General features: G+C 41.2%; 1 protein-coding gene across 2 annotated transcripts in view; it reads right to left on the bottom strand.

The window, feature by feature from the left end:
* Positions 1–23,428, bottom strand: part of LOC126236094 (tuberin) — a 315,500-nt gene that overhangs the window by 6,598 nt on the left and 285,474 nt on the right. For both annotated transcript variants that reach the window (XM_049945162.1, XM_049945163.1), the window contains exons 28-30: positions 8,353–8,584; positions 5,727–5,846; positions 44–184 (exon numbers count right to left, since the gene is read on the bottom strand). In XM_049945162.1, coding sequence (XP_049801119.1) covers positions 44–184; positions 5,727–5,846; positions 8,353–8,584 — 493 coding nt within the window. The remainder of the gene's footprint in view (positions 1–43; positions 185–5,726; positions 5,847–8,352; positions 8,585–23,428) is intronic.

Raw genomic sequence — 23,428 nt, 5'->3', positions numbered from 1 at the left:
TGACTACTAGAACTGTAATTTCTGTTTTACAAAGTAAACTCACCTTCAATGTCTGGATGTTGTATTCTTCACCACTTTCATTATATACAATTGTGACATAATCATTGCCTATGTGCATTTTTTTGCTGTTGCACAATGGTTCACTTTCCTTTACAGGCATAAGAGTAGCCACATGAAAAATAACCTGCAGGGATGGACATTAATGTAAATGCTGCAGTAATACATCATTATAAGAAATAAATGAACATGGAAAGTCCATACACAAGCATTTTATGAGCTGCAATAGTATCTGAAGAAGTTTTCAGAATACATAATGGTACATTCTAGTCACAAGTTGCACTGTGAAGTCATCAAATTAAATTGTGATCTTGAAACACCACAGTGCACAGTCTATTTCATGATGATAACTGGATTACCTAAGAATCAACTCATATAGAGTGATATTTGATGACAAAATTAGTATTTAACAGTTCTGACCAACCATCAGAACCTGCTTCCATTAAGTAATGTGAACTGATATCCAAAGCAGCGGAACTAAGCCCATATCATTCATCTCTGCACTGTCAGAAAAATATGTATACCCTGAATTCCCATTGCGGCATTAAATCTGAAAACACACATTGTTGGAAAACCGAGGATTGAATATAATATGTGAAAGATGATAGACTGCAAATCACCCGATTAACCCTCCAGCAGGTGTGCTGATTTTCATAACACGAGCAGGTGCGTGGTGTACTTTGTACACATTAAAGAATAGTTGATTTTATGTTGGCGTGGTAAAAAATGTATGAGCAAAATCACAGCTTAATCTTAGTTTAATTAAACAATGATAAAGTAAACTTATATTACATAAGTTAATTCATTGTTTAATTAAACATTAATGAAATAAATTTTCATTGTATCACTCTCTTGCTACATACAAGTGTTACCCCACAATAATTACCAGTTCAGAGCATTAAACAGTGCAGCTGCATCAGATCCCAGCCAAACTTTGATTCAGTTATTAATCTTGCAGGAAACAGCCTCACTATGGAGTTGTGCTGCTAGTTCGGAATATGGGGCATTTTATTGCACAGATTGTATGGTTTTTATCATCTGGCTTGTTGTTTATTTTATATTACTCCTGCTCACTTGGGCATATGACAACACAACTTATCATTGTGTTAGCTGAAGCAATAATGAAGGAACAGGTACAGACTCATGATTGTAAAATAAACAGAACAGTACAAGACAATGTTATTTGTGCTTAGCGCAATTTATACATAGGTGTGCTCACTCGATGGTTAAAGAAACTTTGGGAAGCAGACACACATATAGGAAAGACAAAAGATTGCTTAAGCCGTCAGCACGGAGACCATGCAGCTGAACGTTGAACATTCTTTCTGAACATGCAGAGCAATATCTAGCATGTCAGATATTCTGAATGTGCATTTGAATGTTGACCAATGAGATGGCAGAACACCACCTACATCAAATGCAGGCCATCTCCCTTCAGTGCACAGTTGTGAGGCACCATATTGGCTTTCAATTGAAGCCCTTATGTATATATGCCATTTCTGAGCATCAGAAAACTGAAGAACTCCTGGAAACCTGCTCTTGATTGTATGATTTGTTGTAATAAAATGACGAGATAAGTCATATTCATGGGAAAACAATTATTGTAACTTGCATATTGTGACAGTATACCATTTGAAGCCAAGGGCAAGTTGAGGTTCAATTAAAAATGCATCGTCCTTGGTACAATTTGTTATAATTAAATTTTGGTTAGTAATATAGCTATGATTAAAGCTTTCAGGACATGGTAAAACTGTAGATAAGATGATAAAAGATTTGTGGTCACTTTAGTGGAATGGGTAGTGTCATAGGTTTTTCTAAAAACTTATAATGTGTTTGTTAGTGGTTCTCGTCCCTCTATATCCAAACGTTTTTTTCTAACCTTCATGTTTTTAGTAGGTTCTGACAGTTTCTTATTCATTTAATATAAGTATATAGTATAACATTTGGTGTCATGTAGACATAGGTGCACTCTTTTTGAGGAGTGAATTTGCACAATTGGCTTAATCTACAGGACAGCTTGCACTACTTGCAGTAAGATATTTTGATCTGTTCTTCTTTTAAGTTTTGTAATTCACATGTTGTAGGGAATCTGCTACTGATTATGAACAGTGATCAAATAAGAACGACACTAGGGTTTTGCTAAAAAGTGAGAATGATAAAATAATTTTTATCTTATGTGGAGAACCATTATAAATTTATATCATTATACTATTTGTAATGGAAATTTTATAAGCTGATGTCCTTATTAACTGGACATGGTACTTTCCTTTTTACCCCATAATATTTTCACAGATGTTAGAGTCTTTGTTTATGTACACTACAGACAGAACAACCTGATTAGCATATGGACAAGGCAGAAAAATATATTTTAAGAGAGCTAATACAAGAATTTTATGCCCATCCATTTCGTAAACAGTGTGATCAGACACAGCTGGAATTACCACTGGAATGCGCTGTGATCATGTATACCATGTTGGGGCCACGTTCGGTATGCCAAGTCACATCATTTCAGAGTGTTCTGCAGCATGTTGAACTCGGCATGCTCAACATTGATGTTCGTCTACACGGTCCGTGTGCCAACGGCTTTAGCGTTATGATAAATTCCTCCGTCACAGATGCCAGACACGTTTTGTATACAAAGCCACTGCTGCATTACTCGACTTTGTCCAAAAACTAAGTGATCTTCTGTCTTTTCTACATTGCAGTTTACTGCCCAAAGCCTCCTCTAATTGATGATTAGGGATCTACATTTAAAAATAGTTGTTTTTAAGGTTAATTTCACTATCAGATATTTTACTTCACATGCTGGATTGTGACTAAAACCTTGATACAGGCCTCATAACTGCCTGTGAAAGACTAAGATTTTTTTTTTTATGTGTGTGTCTGAATATTGGAGTGGTTTAAGTTTTAACCTACATGATGGATAAAAAATCTACAAATATTTTGCTAAAGAGCCAAGTTTTGAGTCAGATGCGCTTTTTAACTATGTTTATAAAAAGATGTTAATAAATGATCCAAAAAGTTTCATAACAGCATTCACATTTATGCCAAACAATAGCTGAAATGTGGCATTAAACATATTATTAATTTCATGCTCTCTCCCTGTACTGAGACAGGCCCAATTCTGTTAAGTTTCCAAGATGTGGCCACTGAAAGTTTCCAAACAAAATGAATAAAGGCTGTAAAACGTCTAAGCTGTATGTGTTTAACTTGACTGCACATTTAGAGATGTATTTACACATGATGAAAGTAGTTACGAATAGTAAGTATGGTCAGTTTCCATGATGCGCTTAAATTAAGGATGAATCAAACAACAGAAAAGCCAGGATGGAATGTAACAACATCATGAAAAACAAAATTGCTACTCACCATATAGTGGAGATAGGCACAACAAAAAGACTATCACAAATAACCTTTCTGCCAGTAAGGCCTTCATCAAAAATAGACACCCGCCCCCCCCCCCCCCCCCGCACACACACACACACACACACACACACACACACACACACACACACACACACACACACACACACACACACACACGCACGCACGCCCGCGAAAGCGCGTATATGCAACTCACACACATGACTGCAGTCTCTGGCATGCAAGCAGCAGCACCAGTGCATGATGGGAGTGGTGACTGGGTAAGGATAAGGAGGAGGCTGGGGTGGGGAGGGGAGGGATTGTAGGGTAGGGGTGACGGACAGTGCAGTGCTGCTGGGGAGCATGCAGGTAGGAGGTGGAGAGAGGGTAGGGTAGCTATGTGCAGTCGAGAGTTTAGACAGAGGGCTGGGGAGAGGGGTGGGGCTGGTTAGTAGAAAAGGAGAGAAGTAAAGACTGGTTATAATGAAGTGAGGGCTGTGTAGTGCTGCAATGGGAACATGGAAGGAGCTGGATGGGTGAGGACAATGACTAGCTAAGGTTGTGGCGAGGAATATTATGAGAAAGTTCCCACCTGCACAATTCAGAAAAGCTGGTGTTGGTGGGAAGGATCCATATGGCACAGGCTGTCAAGCAGTAATTGAAATGAAGGATGTCGTGTTTGGCAGCATGCTCAGCGACACGGTGGTCCACTTGTTTCTTGGCCACAGTTTGTCGGTGGCCATTCATGCGGACAGACAGCTTGTTGGTTGTCATGCTCACATAGAATGCAGCACAGCGATTGCAGCTTAGCTTGTAGATCATGTGACGGGTTTCACAGGTAGCCCTACCTTTGAGGGGATAGGTGATGCTTGTGACCAGACTGGAGTAGGTGGCAGTGGGAGTAGTATATGAAAGGTCTTGCATCTAGATCTATTACAGGGATGTGAGCCATGAGGTACGGGGTCGGGAGCAGGGATTGTGTAGGCACGGATGAGTATATTGTGTAGGTTCGGTGGACGGCAGAATACTACTGTAGGAGAGGCAGGGCTACCTGTGAAAATAGTCATGTGATCTACAAGCTAAGCTGCAACCACTGTGCTTCATTCTATGTGGGCATGACAACCAACAAGCTGTCTGTCCGCATGAATGGCCACCGACAAACTGTGGCCAAGAAACAAGTGCACCACCCTGTTGCTGAGCATGCTGCCCAACATGACATTCTCATTTCAATGACTGCTTCAAAGCCTGTACCATATGGATCCTTCCCACCAACACCAGCTTTTCTGAATTTCTCTGCAAAATATCCTATGTTCCCATAACCTTCCTGGCCTTGACCTTTGCTAGTCATTGTCCTCACCCATCCAGCTCCTTCCCTGTTCCCATTCCAGCACTACACAGCCCTCACTTAACCATACCCAGTCTTTTCACTTCTCTCCTTTTCTGCTAACCCCCCTCCCCCCCCCCCCCCCCCCCAACATCTCCCCAGCTGTCTGTCTAACCTCTCGATTGCACACAGCTACTCTACCCTCTCTCCACCTTGTCCTTGCCCTGCATGCTTCCCAGCAGCACTTCACTGTCCCCCACCCCTACCCTACTATTCTTCCCTCTCCCTGTCCCAGCCTTCTCCTTACACCCACCCAGTCGCCACTTCCACCACGCACTGGTGCTGCTGCTCACAGTGTGGCTTCAGTTGCCAGAGATTGCAGTCATGCCTGTGTGAGTTGTATTTACGTGTGTGTGTGTGTGTGTGTGTGTGTGTGTGTGAGAGAGAGAGAGAGAGAGAGAGAGAGAGAGAGAGAGAGAGAGAGAGGTGTGTGTGTGTGAGAGAGATCTATTTTTGATGATTACCTTACTGGCTGCAAGCTTGTTTGTGACAGTTTTTGTTGTGCCTATCTGTGACTCAGCACCTCTGCTATATGGTGAGTAGCGACTTTCCTTTTCATAATATTGTTAAATTAAGAATGATATCACTACACTCAACTTTGCCTCCTCAGTGTTAGCTATCACTCTTAATAATTATTTTACTATCAAAAACACCGTGAATTGTCAAACATTAAAATATCAGCCTATTACATTTCTGTAACAGGATCTTCTTATGTTCTCATAAAATTAGAAAGAACAAGTCAGAATTCAAAAGTGAAAACAGGATACTGTAAAGAAATGTTCAAAAGATATGGTAACTGAGGCCGTACTGATGCTGTTTGCATTAAAACAGGACAAAGAAGGGAAGAGGCAGAGGATAGCTAAGTGGAAGGAAGGAGAGGAGTAGACAACTATTTTAACACCACAGTCTTATGATTGCATACCTGCATTACATCATCCTGCCATATATACGCAAATTTTCCATCATTTCCATTTCTGTCTAAACCTCCAAGAAACACATTTTTTGGATCGGCATCTTTAAGATGGATCAGTGTCCCAAGACGCTGTAAGGAAATGAAAATTGAAATTTAATAAAGGGATGATCCTCACCCATGGAATATTTCATGTTTATGTCTCTTTTCACAAAACCAACAACATATATATTACAACACATAACAGGATATTTAGTATACTGATTTTTTACAGTTTTATGGCATTCTGCTATTGCCAAGAGGCACCTCAACTAAAACCAATCATGTTTGTCGCGAACAGAGTTTCAAACCTGTATGCCAGCAATGCAGTGTGTCACTGCCATTGCAAAGCAATACAGGATTTCAGATAGACAACTATAAAGCAATACCCTATCATGATATCATCCTAAAATTCACTCCATATTTAACAAGGTCCTTGCTGGTACCTTAATCACCCATTTAATTATTCTTGCATGTGAATATTGCTTGCATGTCTCACTTCCTTATTCTCGCATTCTAATTTGGTTAGATAAAGTATACCAACACTTTTAGATTCAACCACAATGAAAAATCCAGAACAGCTCAACACCCACCTGTCAGGACAACTTCAAATTTTTTCACAATGAAAACATTTCTTATAATATTATAGATGAGCAAACTAATTTCAACAGTCACAGCTACTATAGTAATTTTACAGACTCTCTTTTTCCTAAACAGGCTAAAATCTGACAACTATAACTGTGTACAGCATACAATATAGCTCTGAAATCTGCAGGAAGCTATCATGTTAACTATAGTCACATAATAGGATATAAAAAAGAATGCAGTATCTTTGTATACGGTTATTGTAGTGTGCACAGATATTCAAAATGTTAACTCTTGAAAGAAAATCCATTTTATCACACAAAATCTGTTGCTCAAGATCTAAAGTATCCGTGTATCTAGTCTGTGCAACCAACGACTGAATCAAAGTAATTTTTGTAACAATTATTTCCTTATTAAAGTGCTTTTGTTTAATAGATCCATGGGAACTGTTATATACAAATAATGACAACTGACATTAAGTGCCTGAATATGATACATCACGGAATGAAAATACATGGAACTTTTGAGTAAAAACCATGATTTCTTACTGAACACAGATGATTAAAAATATGAACAAATTGAAATCTCTCTTCTCCACACCTTTCTTTCCACACTCATCTCTAATTGCTCCAGAAAAGAGGACATGCCTCCCTCTAAGGAAGCTGCATTTCTCTTTTCTGAATAATGATTGATGTTATGTCTTTTACACCACATATTTGACTTCATTTGACATTGCTCTTATTTTCTATCTCTAGTTCTTTAACTCTGAGTAGGATGAAGTGTAACTGCTCAGAACTACATGGAAATCTACCATTATGGTATAGTTTCTCACTGTCTTTGTCATGTGTAACATGCCGTATCCACAACCACAAATAGAATTGTGTATGTTTGTGTTTGTTTGTGTGTCTATCGACGTGCCAGCGCTTTCGTTTGGTAAGTCACATCATCTTTGTTTTTAGATATAAGAGAATGATTAGCATTAAATGTCCCATTGACAAAGAAATCTTTATAAATTGAGTAAAAGCTCAGCTTGGGGAAGAAAAGTGGCTTTGTCTTTCTTCAAATGGACTGTTATAGTTTTTGCCTTAAGCCATTTAGGGAAATCACACAAAATCTGAACTGGGATTGCCAAATTGGGATATTAATTGTAGTCCTCCTGAATGTGAGTGCAGATTTCTCGCTCTCCAACCTGCTGCATGATAATTTGATGTAGTGGGGACTGATGAAGAAAATACAATAGACTGAAGTGATGTCACCACAACACCTTTTATCATTCCTATTTCTCCAATGGTGTGCTGTCAAGCTCCAATCTCACTCTGCAGGTGTGGATTCTCATGTTAGTTGGTACAGTCTACAGTGACTATTGCAGCAACACACACAAACTTGCTCAGATACTCATATTCCATACTTTAGCGATGCACTTTTTAGTAGCATAAAATAAAAGAAATGTCATTATTACACTACTACATTTGCATTTTAGTTTTATTTGATTTCCTTTGACAATTTGTCACTACAGGCAGCACACTGATAATAACCAAGGCAGTGTTTTGTGCAGCCTTAGAAGGAATTCCAGTATTCACATGAAATGATCAATGAAAAATGTAAATCAGTATTGTTGGATGAACACAAATCACTGTAATTATCTCTACAAATCTGGTATTTTCCCATTTTTCTCAAGTCATAATAATGTTGAATGCAGATAATATCCACAACATGTGAGACGACAGGAGCATGTGAGATGACAGGAGGTAAGTATTTCTTCTGAATAATTTATTAGCACAGCTGTGAAGCGTAATAAGTGAAAAATTAATTCTGGGCACAAGTAGAAGATAAATCAATCATATGGACTAAGATCAGTAATAGCATTATGAGCAACGAAGCAATTGTGTTTGGCTGAACCAAATAAAAAAAAATCAATGGACTTAGGAATAGTTCTCACAAAATACTCCTTGAGATAAGTACTTACGCTGCAATGTAAGTAGATTAATATGAATATGTGATAAACTGAACATACCTGCAAGAACTCTGTGTAGCGAAGTGAGCCGAACTGGTTGCGTAAAATTTCCGTCTCTCTCCCTGCTTGTCCTGGCCCCACATAAACTACCCCAATTTTATGGGTTTCATATGGAGGAATCCTATCAAGATTCTTAACTGCTCTCTCTACAATCTGTGTTTGTGGAACCAACAATGGCTTTTCTGCTGTGCTACCAAAACTTGCAGCATGATATAACTGTAGAAACACGTAGCTATAAGCAAAAAGACAAGTTTTAGTTATTTATTTCTGGATTATGAGTCAATAGCAAAAACATTGTATAATTTGAAAGCTTAGGATGCTAAACATGAATAGCAAAAATATTAATTAATACTATGTTCAATGTCATTAAACTTGAACTCAAACAGCCACAAAAAGTTAATTATCCACAATGAAGACAAACTGACTACCTGTTTACCGTGTATGGCCAACACATACACAAAGACAAATCTGTCTTTCGAAAGTATCAGCTACTGTATAAAGTGATTACAATGTGATGGAAAAGTAGCAGATACTAATGTAATCACTCATAATAACAGGTCAAGGACACACATTGCAGATACCCTGTGGTTCAAATCACAAAAATCTGGATCTCATTTGGTGCCCACAAGATTAAGAAAAACATTGACATATGCGAAAACTGCAGTTTAGTTAACAAAAAAATATGCATGATTTACATCTTTCAGAATGATAGAAAATATAAAAAATTGAGGACAGATCATTATTCACCAAACAGAGGAGGCACTAAGACATGGATAAGCAAATGAAAAAGGACAGAAAATTTTCTAGCTTGTGTAGACATGAAACATCTTGCTATAGCATTATGTTTTTAATTAGTCGTACAGGCAATATAGCTGCATATTTATCCAACATACAGGGTGTCCCAGCTATCTTGTCCACCCAAAACATCTCTGGTACAATAACAGCTATTGGGAAACGACTTTCACCAGTATCAATGTAGGGCTGGGGCCCATGAATGTACATATTTGGAAACATTCTAAAACGAAAGCATATGTGTTTTTTAACACAAACTTATGTTTTTTTAAATGTACCTCCTATATTTTTTCTTCAGCAATCCATAGCATGACAAAGCACATACACAATGGCGTTGATTGCATCGCAATATTCGCATTACATCCCGAGATATTTAGATGCGAAGTTGATGCTTGAAACGCCCGACATGCGCTGCTAGCGCACGTCCTGAGGCTCAGGCGTGAACCCAATGCTGCCCGTAATCGTGATGTGATTGACATGTGTAATCACACCTCCATACTTATCAATAGGTCCGAAACAACGGTAAAACTTTTAGTCCACTTGCTCGTTTCACTAAAACCATCAACATGAATTTTACTATTACGAGTGAATGATTAACTGTCACTTGCACTAGATCTACAGTAAAGTAAAGTTTTAACGTTGAACGGCATTACCTTTTTAGTAACGGATTAACGATAAGCTAAGTTAACTTTGTGACTAACGTTGCGGTACACAGATATGTTACAGAACCGCATCACCTATGGGATAAATACCTGCTGGAATGTACAACGTTAATGCAGGATGGCAGCAGACCGTATTATTCGTTTCGGACCTCTTGACAAGTATGGAAGTGTGATTACGCATGTCAATCACATCGCGATTCCAGTTGGGAGTCATTAGTATTTTAGTCAAAGGATACTACGCTTTTTCGTTTTGTGAAGTGCATAACTTTACATTTTTGAACATTCAATGAGAGTTACCAGTATTGGCACCACTTTGAAATCTTATCTAGTTCTGATTTAATATTTATGCAGCTGTTTTTCAGATAGAATTTCATTACAGATAACAGTATCACCTGCAAAAACTCTATGGTAGTGCAACGCCATTAATATACAACAGGAACAGCAAGGGTCTCACAACGCTTCCCTCGGACATGCCTGAAGTTACTTCTACGTCTGTTGATGACTGAACATTTGAGATAACATGCTGTGTCCTCTCTACCAAGAAATCTCGAATCCACTCACAAATATCACTTGATATCCCATACAATCCTACTATTAATAATAAGCAAATGTCTGATATTGGACAAAATGCTTTTCTGAAGTAAGAAGCAATGCAGCTCCTTGATTGCTCCCATCCATAACCTTAAGTATACCATGTGAGAAAAGTAGTAGTAATGTTTCACATGATCAGAGTTTTTGAAATCCATGCCGATTGGCATGGAGGTGGTTATTCAGTTTGAGATACTTCATAACATTTGAGCTCAGAATATGTTATGAGATTCTACAACGAATAGATATCAAAGATATTGAAAAGTAGTTTCAAGGATCACTTCTGCTGCACTTCTTGTGGATGGGAGTGACCTTTACTTTCTTCTAAACCACTGGGCACAGTTCTTTATTTGAGGGATCTTTGGTATATTGTGGTTAAAAGAGGGGCCTACTAAGCCACAAAACAGTTATAGAATCTGATATGATTCCATTAGGCCCTGGAGCATTTTCCAGTTTTAATCGTACCAGCAATTTCTAAATGCTACTGAAACTAATATCTCCTCTTCGCAGTGGTTCAAGAATTAAACTGCGGCAATACTCATGGGTTTTGTTTTGTAAAGGAACATTTGAAAAAGGGGTCAAGCATTTCTGATTTTGCTTTGCTATGCTCAGTTTCAGTTCTTGTCTGATCAATGTGGATATTAACTTTGGCACAACTAACAGCCTTTATTTACAACCAGAATTTCTTTGGGTTTTCTGAGGGATCTTTTGATATAATGCTATTCTATGGTCAAATAACTTATAGGAATGCTGCTGGGTGAAGCCTTTGGCAACTACTAATATTCTGAGAGGTGTAGATCCTGTCATTTTGAAGGCACAAATATAACAAGATTGTGCTATACAAGGAACTTTAAAACTTTGTCATGCAGAGCATAGTATCGATCTGGTTGCTTACTTCAACAAGGCTAACAAAAGTTGGAAGGTCTATTCACACCATTTTATTCTTCACTGCAACACAAGTCAAACAAGTGACCCAAACTGTCAAGAGAGCACTCTTACTATTTTCTAGCAATAAACTGTAAGAAGTGGTGCAAAAACTACAGTATGAAGTGGTGCAACAACTACACCCACTCTCAGATCCCACTAGTTTGAGGCTTCCTAATGTTTGTGGTTTGATGACCGACTATTACAGGCTACATACCCCGATAAGCACATACATGGGCTGCTGACTTGCAAGGCTTAGCACACACGTGTGATATTTTCTGCAAACAGTGAGTGAATCGTACGCAGACTCATTAATCCACGATGTTATTATACATCTTTCTCCTGATAGATAAGTTAGTGGGAAGGGCTTTAAAGTCATCTGATCGAACCCTGAGCGATGTGTGGAAACTTGCAAAAGCTAACAAAGCAACAGCATCAGGAACAGTTATGTTTCACAATTCTTCTGGTGTCTACATTGTTAGTAGTATTAGATGCTACTGCACTCTATGATCAACTGATGGCTTCCAATCAATGTTATAATCCAATTTACTGAGCACCCATCAGTCCAGTGACATGGATCCAGTAGTTCATGTAATGGTCAGTGATCCACCATTCTCATCAATGTTACTCATATAAAAACAGAAGCGCTTTGTTCACTTTTGGCATGTCCCAAAGTGAGTGGAGGCTGATTCAACAGTTTCCTCTCTGTCATCAAAGGGTCCCAAAAAACTTTGTGCCATCAAATTATACCCAGATTGCAGCCCACAGCATCAATGGCATCACTGCCCTTTCCATGACATCATCTGTTTTGCATGCTGCAAATGGGCATCTAGCAGCTGTCTGCTCATTCAGCAGAGACAACAACTATGGCCATCAGCTCACAGCATGCTATCTTGCTGGTGTTCGCAGCAGCAGCAGCATCATCATCAGCAGTGAGGATGCAGACACTCATGTTGCAGGTGGACATTAACGGAGCAATAACAGACTTCCAGTTGGATGAATGCATGACCACGTCTGATTATCCAATCCCAAAGAAAGCAGGTGTTGACAGATGTGAAAATTACCGAACTATCAGTTTAATAAGTCACAGCTGCAAAATACTAACGCGAATTCTTTACAGACGAATGGAAAAACCAGTAGAAGCCGACCTCGGGGAAGATCAGTTTGGATTCCGTAGAAATGTTGGAATACATGAAGCAATACTGACCCTACGACTTATCTTAGAAGAAAGATTAAGGAAAGGCAAACCTACGTTTCTAGCATTTGTAGACTTAGAGAAAGCTTTTGACAATGTTGACTGGAATACTCTCATTAAAATTCTAAAGGTGGCAGGGGTAAAATACAGGGAGCGAAAGGCTATTTACAATTTGTACTGAAAGCAGATGGCAGTTATAAGAGTCGAGGAACATGAAAGGGAAGCAGTGGTTGGGAAGGGAGTGAGACAGGGTTGTAGCCTCTCCCCAATGCTATTCAATCTGTATAATGAGCAAGCAGTAAAGGAAATGAAAGAAAAGTTCGGAGTAGGTATTAAAATCCATGGAGAAGAAATAAAAATTTTGAGGTTCGCCGATGACATTGTAATTCTGTCAGAGACAGCAAAGGACTTGGAAGAGCAGTTGAATGGAATGGATGGTGTCTTGAAAGGAGGGTATAAGATGAAGATCAACAAAAGCAAAACGTGGATAATGGAATGTAGTCGAATTAAATCAGGTGATGCTGAGGTAATTAGATTAGGAAATGAGACACAAAGTAGTAAAGGAGTTTTGCTATTTGGGGAGCAAAATAACTGATGATGGTCGAAGTAGAGAAGATATAAAATGTAGACTGGCAATGGCAAGGAAAGCGTTTCTGAAGAAGAGAAATTTGTTAACATCGAGTATTGATTCAAGTGTCAGGAAGTCGTTTCTGAAAGTATTCGTATGGAGTGTAGCCATGTATGGAAGTGAAACATGGACGATAAATAGTTTAGGCAAGAAGAGAATAGAAGCTTTTGAAATGTAGTGATACAGAAGAATGCTGAACATTAGATGGGTAGATCACATAACTAATGAGGAGGTATTGAATAGAATTGGGGAGAAGAGGAGCTTGTGGCACAACTTGACTAGAAGAAGGGATAGGTTGGTAGTACATGTTCTGAGACATCGAGGGATCACCAATTTAGTATTGGAGGGCAGCGTGGAGGGTAAAAATCGTAGAGGGAGACCAAGAGATGAATACACTAAGCAGATTCAGAAGGATGTAGGCTGCAGTAGGTACTGGGAGATGAAGAGACTTGCACAGGATAGAGTAGCATGGAGAGCTGCATCAAACCAGTCTCAGTACTGAAGACCACAACAACAACAACAACAACAACATGTCTGATTAATGAAGATGTGTATTGGTGCATCAGTTCCCTGCAGCTGAGGCCCCTCAGCACACACCAGTGACACACAACGGGCAGTTGATCCCAATATGGGGTATGATTGTAGGCTAATCTAAGTATAAAACTAACCTTGCTAGCAGTCAGCTCTTTGACAAAACCAACTTTTTGCCTTAGGTGCTTTAGGGATTTTTAGTTTTCAAATTTTCTAGTTTCAACAACAATACCATTGACAGAACTTGATACATCATGTGGGAAACCAAGTAGATCGGTTTCGATGTGTGGTGATTTTTAAGTCTATCATTAATGCTCAAGCAAGTGTTGCTCAGTATCCAGTTTATAGGAATTACTGGCGAAGTTGGGCAGGAGCCATTTGATGCCTACTTTCAGTTGCTTGTACATGATCAGACGAAACAGTTTTTAGGTATCAATATGCCATTCTACATGTATCATTACAACAATTTGCCTTTTTGGGCACTCCCACAATATTATAGAGGTACCTTGAGCAACTAATCCAAGGTATTCCAAACCATTTTAATTATTTAGAGGACTTGTTAATTATTGGAGCCACACAGGAGCAGCACCTGCGCAGCTTAAAAATGATGTTTGGGCAGCTCCAACCCCATGGTCTGCATTGCCACCTTGACAAATGCATTTGCTTTGAGCAAAGTGCAAAGTACTTGGGATATAACTTAAGTAAAGAAGGGCTCAGCAAGACAGAGGATCATGAGGACACAATCACTAATTTACCAGCTCCCAAGTACCTCAAAGATCTACAGTCATTCTTGGGAAAGTCAATTATTTTGTGAAATTTATTCCCAAAATGGCCCACATTTTCAACCCACTTGATTGCGTGCAGATAAAAGCTGTTAAATCCTTACAGCCAAAGGCATGCCACAAAGCTTTCATGCAATTTGAAAACTGCCTTAGGTCAGCTCTTTGTTTAGCAATGTTGCATACTGACACTAGCCACTGACACATTAGAGTGTGGTATTGAAGCCATGCTGTCCCAGAAACACACTGACGACACAGAACAGGCCATTGTGTTTGCTTATGAAACATTAAACACAGCACAGAAAAATTATTCCTAAACTGAGAAAGAGGCATTGGCTGTCATACTTGGTCCCCATTCAAAACTTCCCAATAACACAGTCCAGTGGCTGTAATGTTGGGAACTGTTCCTTTGTAACTATACCTACAAGGTCCACCATTCCATACTCTTAACTCAGATGCACTTCTCACTTGCCAAGTAGCCAAGATCTAAGAGTTCGACAAGCATGAAATTCTGGATTCTGCCATGCAGCGACATACCCTAAACCAATTAGGAGTTGTGGTGCACATACACTCCTGGAAATGGAAAAAAGAACACATTGACACCGGTGTGTCAGACCCACCATACTTGCTCCGGACACTGCGAGAGGGCTGTACAAGCAATGATCACACGCACGGCACAGCGGACACACCAGGAACCGCGGTGTTGGCCGTCGAATGGCGCTAGCTGCGCAGCATTTGTGCACCGCCGCCGTCAGTGTCAGCCAGTTTGCCGTGGCATACGGAGCTCCATCGTAGTCTTTAACACTGGTAGCATGCCGCGACAGCGTGGACGTGAACCGTATGTGCAGTTGACGGACTTTGAGCGAGGGCGTATAGTGGGCATGCGGGAGGCCGGGTGGACGTACCGCCGAATTGCTCAACACGTGGGGCGTGAGGTCTCCACAGTACATCGATGTTGTCGCCAGTGGTCGGCGGAAGGTGCACGTGCCCGTCGACCTGGGACCGGACCGCAGCGACGCACGGATGCACGCCAAGACCGTAGGATCCTACGCAGTGCCGTAGGGGACCGCACCGCCACTTCCCAGCAAATTAGGGACACTGTTGCTCCTGGGGTATCGGCGAGGACCATTCGCAACCGTCTCCATGAAGCTGGGCTACGGTCCCGCACACCGTTAGGCCGTCTTCCGCTCACGCCCCAACATCGTGCAGCCCGCCTCCAGTGGTGTCGCGACAGGCGTGAATGGAGGGACGAATGGAGACGTGTCGTCTTCAGCGATGAGAGTCGCTTCTGCCTTGGTGCCAATGATGGTCGTATGCGTGTTTGGCGCCGTGCAGGTGAGCGCCACAATCAGGACTGCATACGACCGAGGCACACAGGGCCAACACCCGGCATCATGGTGTGGGGAGCGATCTCCTACACTGGCCATACACCACTGGTGATCGTCGAGGGGACACTGAATAGTGCACGGTACATCCAAACCGTCATCGAACCCATCGTTCTACCATTCCTAGACCGGCAAGGGAACTTGCTGTTCCAACAGGACAATGCACGTCCGCATGTATCCCGTGCCACCCAACGTGCTCTAGAAGGTGTAAGTCAACTACCCTGGCCAGCAAGATCTCTGGATCTGTCCCCCATTGAGCATGTCTGGGACTGGATGAAGCGTCGTCTCACGCAGTCTGCACGTCCAGCACGAACGCTGGTCCAACTGAGGCGCCAGGTGGAAATGGCATGGCAAGCCGTTCCACAGGACTACATCCAGCATCTCTACGATCGTCTCCATGGGAGAATAGCAGCCTGCATTGCTGCGAAAGGTGGATATACACTGTACTAGTGCCGACATTGTGCATGCTCTGTTGCCTGTGTCTATGTGCCTGTGGTTCTGTCAGTGTGATCATGTGATGTATCTGACCCCAGGAATGTGTCAATAAAGTTTCCCCTTCCTGGGACAATGAATTCACGGTGTTCTTATTTCAATTTCCAGGAGTGTAATAGCCACAGAAACAGGCCATGATCTGGTAGTCTGTAGGGTGTAGTATGCAATATGGTGGGGTTGGCTAGAACATCAGCCCAAGGGCAACAAATCGACATGGTATATCTATTTTTAATTACAACACAAGCTTAACATCACTGATGGTGTCATATTGTTGGGTAGTTAATTCTGAATTACCCCATGTACTGACCCCCCCCCCCCCCCCACACCCCATCCATACTAGGGGACATAAGAATGAAGGCAATAACTGGCATCATGTGCACTGGCCTGGTGTTGACACCATCAGACAACACATTCACCAGAACTGCCAGGCTTGCACCCACACTCAGCCTGCCCCATTGTAACACTGCAATCTTCTCTTGTGTCCTGACCACTCTCTGCAAAGAGAACATTTCGACTTGGCCAGATTATTAAAAGGATCAATGAGGTTGCTAGTTGTCAGTTCCCTGTCCAACTTTCCTTATGTGGCAGGGATGGCTGGCACCACCGCAACAGCTACCATCCATGCTTTACCAATCATATTAACAATAGGGGGGAGTGCCTTCTACCCAGGTTTCTGACAATGGCTCTCAGTCAACAGTATCTGCATTAAAAGGTTTTTGTCAATGGAATGAGATTGAGTACCTAATGACTGCCGGCTATTCACATCCCACATCCAATTCAGAATTCGAGCAGACAGTAAGTTCAAATGCAAATGTGTAAAATAATGACAGCCAACCCAGGAGACACATTCACCAGTTTCCTTGTCACCTAGTGGTCCATCTTCTTAAATGGAAAACAGCAGATCTGCAATTTTACAAAGGTGCAGGGCCTGTAAGCTCTTCAACTATTTCACCCTGCTCAGCAGGTGCCCTGTCCGCACACACAGGCATATTACCAACTGGGCTCCCACATGTGGGCCGATACTTTTGAGCAGAATCCTGGATGGACTGAAGGCACCATTGTTGGCAATAGATGGTGGCACAGTTTAAGGTTGCGCCGACAAGGAGCATCTAGTCAGGCATCAAAATCAGCTGTGGCTGCTATGAGTCACGCCAGCCCCTCTTCTCCTTAGCTACCGACTGGTCAAGGTTTCCACAATCATGTTCAGGACATGCCTGCCAAAAGCCTACCTACTACTGCTACAACCGACACTCTTGTCTTTGGCAATGACGAAGACCAGTGATGGGAGCTGATGGTGAATGAACCACTTCGGCATACTATGCGACTTTCGGCTCTCATCAACATCAGCAACTACCACACCACACAATGGATGGAGGTGGTGCGTTTTCAGACTGAAGTGCCCACGGAGGTTGAACCATCGTCCACATCTCCTACACGGCCACCACCCATTCCCCTGGAGACAGGACCAAGCTGTGCTGCAGGACCTTTTGATTGGTCAGCAATCCCACTGGCAGCAGCAGCATCTAAACTGGCTGATCGCGTCAATGAACTTTGATGGGAGACTTTGGTGGGACTCTGGCAACTCCGCTCTGGCCCTCCCCCATCTCCCTTCCTTGACTGAAGTTGGCGTACAGACCGAGCCATTTCCAGCCTTAGGTGCCAATAAGAGAGGGGAAGTGTTTAGTATCTGACACTGATTCGAATTCCCCATCCAGCTTGGGTATACAATACGGAGAACAGGGGTCAGAGATACTTGCAGATTGCCCCAGTCTGAGCTGCACCACAGCAAGCTAGCCATGTGAGGCCATCCACTGACGTGAGGCTGCCTGTAAATACTGCACTCGTTCAGTTACACATGCACACACATACAACACAGACACAACATTGTCTTTTTGGCTGAAATAGCATCCTCAAGAAGGACAAAGTCGCAGAGATACGTTAATACGGTACTATTCCAGTTCTGACAAAAGATTTCGGTGCAATAATTGCTAATCAGTCCCACTAGCTCACTGAAGCAGTAAGTAAATGCCACTGACCAGTACAGTTTTGATCTTGCCTGTACTACACTTCAGATTCAGATTGCTCCCTTAACAGTTGGTATACGCTTAAGATGACTTCCATATGTTCTGGACTAGTTTTTGGTTAGCCAGTTATTAACTCTGCAATCATCTACCTCAGGAACCTCTTTTTTGTTCTACCAGTCTTTGCGTTACCATTAGTGCGAGTGATCATAAATACTAGTGGCACCACACAACCAAAGATGACCAATGTCAGTGCTTATCATTAATGAATATTATTAGTATCCAATAGGTGAGGTAGCATTAACTCTGCTCGCCTGTTGTTTGGATATATATATCAGAATTCAAACACAATTTAAGTGAAAACCTCCCCCTCTATTTATAAGATCACATGTTGATTTGAACTCAAGTGCTTCCACAATATCAGAAACAAAATAGCTGGAAGTGCATGCCAGAATCTCCATTTTCTTATAGTCCACAGGATGACTGCTGCTAAGGCAAACTTCTGCTAAAGCATATTTGCTTGGCTGCTCCCCATCGCATCTCCATCTGTCTTTTCATAGTACTGGTCATGGAATAGAAGATCAGCAAAAGTCAATACATGTCAAAATATGTTTATTAATACAACAGACGTAACCTCAATTAACAGTAATGAATTGGACAGAGAAATATGATGAAAGAGAGAGAAGAGAGCAACCCCAAAAAACTTACTAAAATGCCAGAGTCAATCAAACACGATCCTTCTGATTGATGTAAGAAGTCTGTTGAGTTCTTAAAGTGATGCTCACACTGACCTACTACAGGCTCTAAGGGGAGGAAATGTACCATTGCCTGTGGAGGCTGAGTAAATTCCACAATAGTAGAGTGAGATTGCAATGCGCATTCTTGTTTTGTTGCACATCACATTAATTCTCCTGCCCCTAATTGCATAAAGCAAAGTGCTGTTTTAACTCCTGTTTGTGAAAGTATCCATTACACAGACAGCTGAATATTGTTTTTAAGGAATGTTTTGGCTTCATTTGATGACCGTTTAAAAATACCCTCATATGGCAAGAAGGGGACACACACATTGTCAAACAAAACTGTTCTGGTAGTCCATGTGTTATAATGTGGGGAGGCATAATGTTGCATGGGCATACTGACCTCCAACTAGATGAACATAGTACACTCACCAGTCAGTGTTACTATGAGACTGTACTCCTTCCCCATTCCATCATTTGAGGATAACATTCAGTCCAGACTTCATTTTTATGGGTGACAATGCATGACTGCATTGAACTGCACAGGTTGAGCACCTCTTGGAATGAGAGGACACTCACTGAATGGACTGGTCTGTCCTTTCCCCCAACTTAAATTCCATTGTAAATGTGTAGGATGCATTGGACACATATATTGCAGCATGTCCACATGCACCAATGACAATCCAGCAATTGTAACTGCACTGCTGAAGGAAATGACTGTCATACATTGCAGTGATTTTAGTGTAATTATTGTCTTTGAATGAAAGTGTCATTTCTGTTCATCTCACTGCATATTTCTTTCAGTTACCTTCTGTACTATATAGTAGCATCTCTTTCTATGTAAAGTCCAAGTTTCATTGAGCTGTGTTAATTAGCAGTGGAAAGTTACTTTTGTCCTTACTGTTTGCACACCAGCGTATATTGGTCAGGCTACCAGGACCAAGGAGAACCGGTGTACTGAGTGTAAGTGTTACATTTACAATGGTCAAGCAAATTTGCTGTTGCAGAACACTGTCTCGGCACCAGTCACCCTACGGAATACAAACAACATGGGGAGTCTGGCATGCACTTCCAGCTACTAGGATAGTGTTATTAAGAAAGTGGACGAGTTCAAATTAGCAAGTGACCTTATTTACTAGAGATGGTGGTTTTTCCTCAAATTCTGTGGGGAATTATTCTCTCTACCTGGTCAAATAACAGAGTGACAGAGTTAATGCAAACTCACTCACCCACTGGTTATTAATATTCATTACTGATAACTTCTGACTTTGTTTATGTGATGGCACTCATGTTTACAGTGTGTGTGTGTGTGTGTGTGTGTGTGTGTGTGTGTGTGTGTGTGTGTGTGGGCGGGCAGGCGCGCACACACGCGTGTAGCCACACACAGTTTTTATCTTTCCACATACGCTCTGCATATTGAGGTTTTTAATTTCCTTGCACAAAGCTATCACACTGCATTTGTGCCTTGAAAATGATAGGATGTGAACCTGTTGAAATATTGGTGGTTGGTGTTGGCATCACCCATCTTCATAGCAATAAGTTATTTGAACATTTTTACATGCCAGTAGAATCACATTTCTACTATGGTACTCACTGAAACCTTGGCGCATTGCCCTCTTCGTGGTCAAATGCATTTCGTTCAGCAATCTCTCTCTACAGCCCTATTGTTTGTTTTACACCTATTATGCAGTTGTCTGTTTTTTTAGAAGCTTCTATACAGTGACTGTGTACCATACGTCCTTCCCATCATAAACTGTTCTACTAGGTGTATATCTATCTAGTGCATGGCCCACTATTCTTTTAAGTTTTAACCTTAGTCCCTCTAAATGTCCTGTCCTGAGCTTACAGTTCTAACTTCCTCAATGAGATGTGACACTACTGCCCCTTTACTTGGTTTACTGAACACACAAATCTTTCTATTTGTTTTAGTTGCTTGGAGAAATGCACAATACACACTGTTCTGTCTTACAATATACTTATTTACAAATCTCAATTTGTGAATAAATATATTTAAGCCAGCAAAAGCTTTCTTTTAGTTGTCATTTGTGCTTTGGTAATCACTGATGCCAAAAATGTCTCACGGTCACTGATACAAGTTCCAGTGGGGATATTCTCAAAGAGATCAGGTCAATTTGTTGCCATTAGATTCAACATACTTCCACCACAAGTAGGGTTCAAATAAATCTGTTCCCATGGCATAAGATAAATTCAATTTCCAATTAGTCTATCCTTTTGATATGTGCTTTTTTCACCCCAAAAAATCTCACTGCTGTCAATTTCAGGTTTTAACCAAGTTCCTTTATCTAGTATTATGTGTGCTTCACTACCTTTCTAGGGGCACTCCAAACTCAGAGTTTGTTGCAAATGCTTCAATAATTTACTGCAATGAATTTAGTACTCTTGCTTGCAGCGAGCATTTCTTTGAATCTTGCACCGATACTCATAAGGCTTTTACGGCCACCTTTATCTGGAGTGGATGGAGAGTCACAAAACTAAAAACCCTCATTTTCAGCCCCTTCGTGAATGCACACGTCTCTCTCTCTCTCTCTCTCTCTCTCTCTCTCTCTCTCTCTCTCTCTCTCTCTCTCCCCCCCCCCCCCTTTCCACACACTTTTTTTATTATTAGGGGTGGGGCAGGGGCTGCAGCTCTCAACCCTATGGTCAATGGCCCCAGTTTAGGAATTCACAGCAATCTCTGGTTCAAACCTTCCATGCAATATGGAATCAGGGGGCCACAATCAGTTCTGGGCATATTGCTTCAGAGTGTGAGCATCATTTAAACTCTGTGAGCAAGGTTGGTGTTCTCAATATTCTCTACCAGTCACTGGAATGATTTAAATATGAATTTAGAACACAGACAACAAGAATTGCTTATCCCAACATGCACCACGATCTGCAGTTAACAGCACGCTGTTCCCTCAATGTCTGCGAGAACAGCCTTTCAACGTGTTAAAAGGGACCCCCCGGGCTTACAAAACGAGTGCACGTGGTGCTGCTCCTCATCTATTGCAACCATTTCTCTCAGGGGTACCATTATTTGCAACACATTCAAATTGGCAATTATTAATAGACCACTACCTGTTCACATTTGCCACCCTTCCCCATGAAATGTAGCACATTTCCCAACAGGTGAAGTGAGTCCTACCCACAAATAGGGTGCCTAGACTTACCATTGATGTGCCACTCACAATCAAGTGGAGTAGTAATAGATTTTGTACTTCTTCTAGAAAGACTATTCAAGGAGAGAATTATATATGAGGTACCTTGGTACCTCTGCTATATGACTCTCAGTAGTCCTTCCAACACACCCAAACACAGCAGCTTTCAATTACTTGAAAGTCAGCCACAAACAATCCAGAGCTAATAGAGAGCATCATGACTGATACAGGGATTAGTGATCACAAGGTCTTTGTAGCTAGGCTCAATACCGTTTCTTCCAAATCCACCAGAAACAAACGCAAAATAATTTTATTTAAAAAAGCGGATAAAGTGTCACTAGAAGCCTTCCTAAGAGACAATCTCCATTCCTTCTGAACTGACTATGCAAATGTAGACGAGATGTGGCTCAAATTCAAAGATATAGTAGCAACAGCAATTGAGAGATTCATACTTCATAAATTGGTAAGAGATGGAACTGATCCCCCGTGGTACACAAAACAGGTCCGAACTCTGTTGCAGAGGCAACGGAAAAAGCATGCGAAGTTCAGAAGAACGCAAAATCCCGAAGATTGGCTAAAATTTACAGACGCGCGAAATTTGGCACGGACTTCAACGCGAGATGCCTTTAATAGGTTCCACAACAAAACATTGTCTCGAAATTTGGTAGAAAATCCAAAGAAATTCTGGTCGTATATAAAGTACACAAGCGGCAAGACGCAGTCAATACCTTCACTGCGCAGTGCCGATGGTACTGTTAGCGACGACTGTGCCACTAAAGCGGAGTTATTGAACGCAGTTTTCTGAAATTCCTTCACCAGGGAAGATGAATGGAATATTCCAGAATTTGAAACACGAACAGCTGCTAGCATGAGTTTCTTAGAAGTAGATACCTTAGGGGTTGCGAAGCAACTCAAATCGCTTGATACGGGCAAGTCTTCAGGTCCAGATTGTATACCGATTAGGTTCCTTTCAGATTACGCTGATACAATAGCTCCCTACTTAGCATTCATATACAACCGCTCGCTCACCGATAGATCTGTACCTACAGACTGGAAAATTTCGCAGGTCGCACCAGTGTTTAAGAAGGGTAGTAGGAGTAATCCATCGAACTACAGACCTATATCATTGACGTCGGTTTGCAGTAGGGTTTTGGAGCATATACTATATTCAAACATTATGAATC

Source organism: Schistocerca nitens, chromosome 2 (assembly GCF_023898315.1).
Source record: "Schistocerca nitens isolate TAMUIC-IGC-003100 chromosome 2, iqSchNite1.1, whole genome shotgun sequence".
Classification (NCBI taxonomy): Eukaryota; Metazoa; Arthropoda; class Insecta; order Orthoptera; family Acrididae; genus Schistocerca; species Schistocerca nitens.
This window is presented reverse-complemented; position numbering and strand designations above follow the sequence as displayed.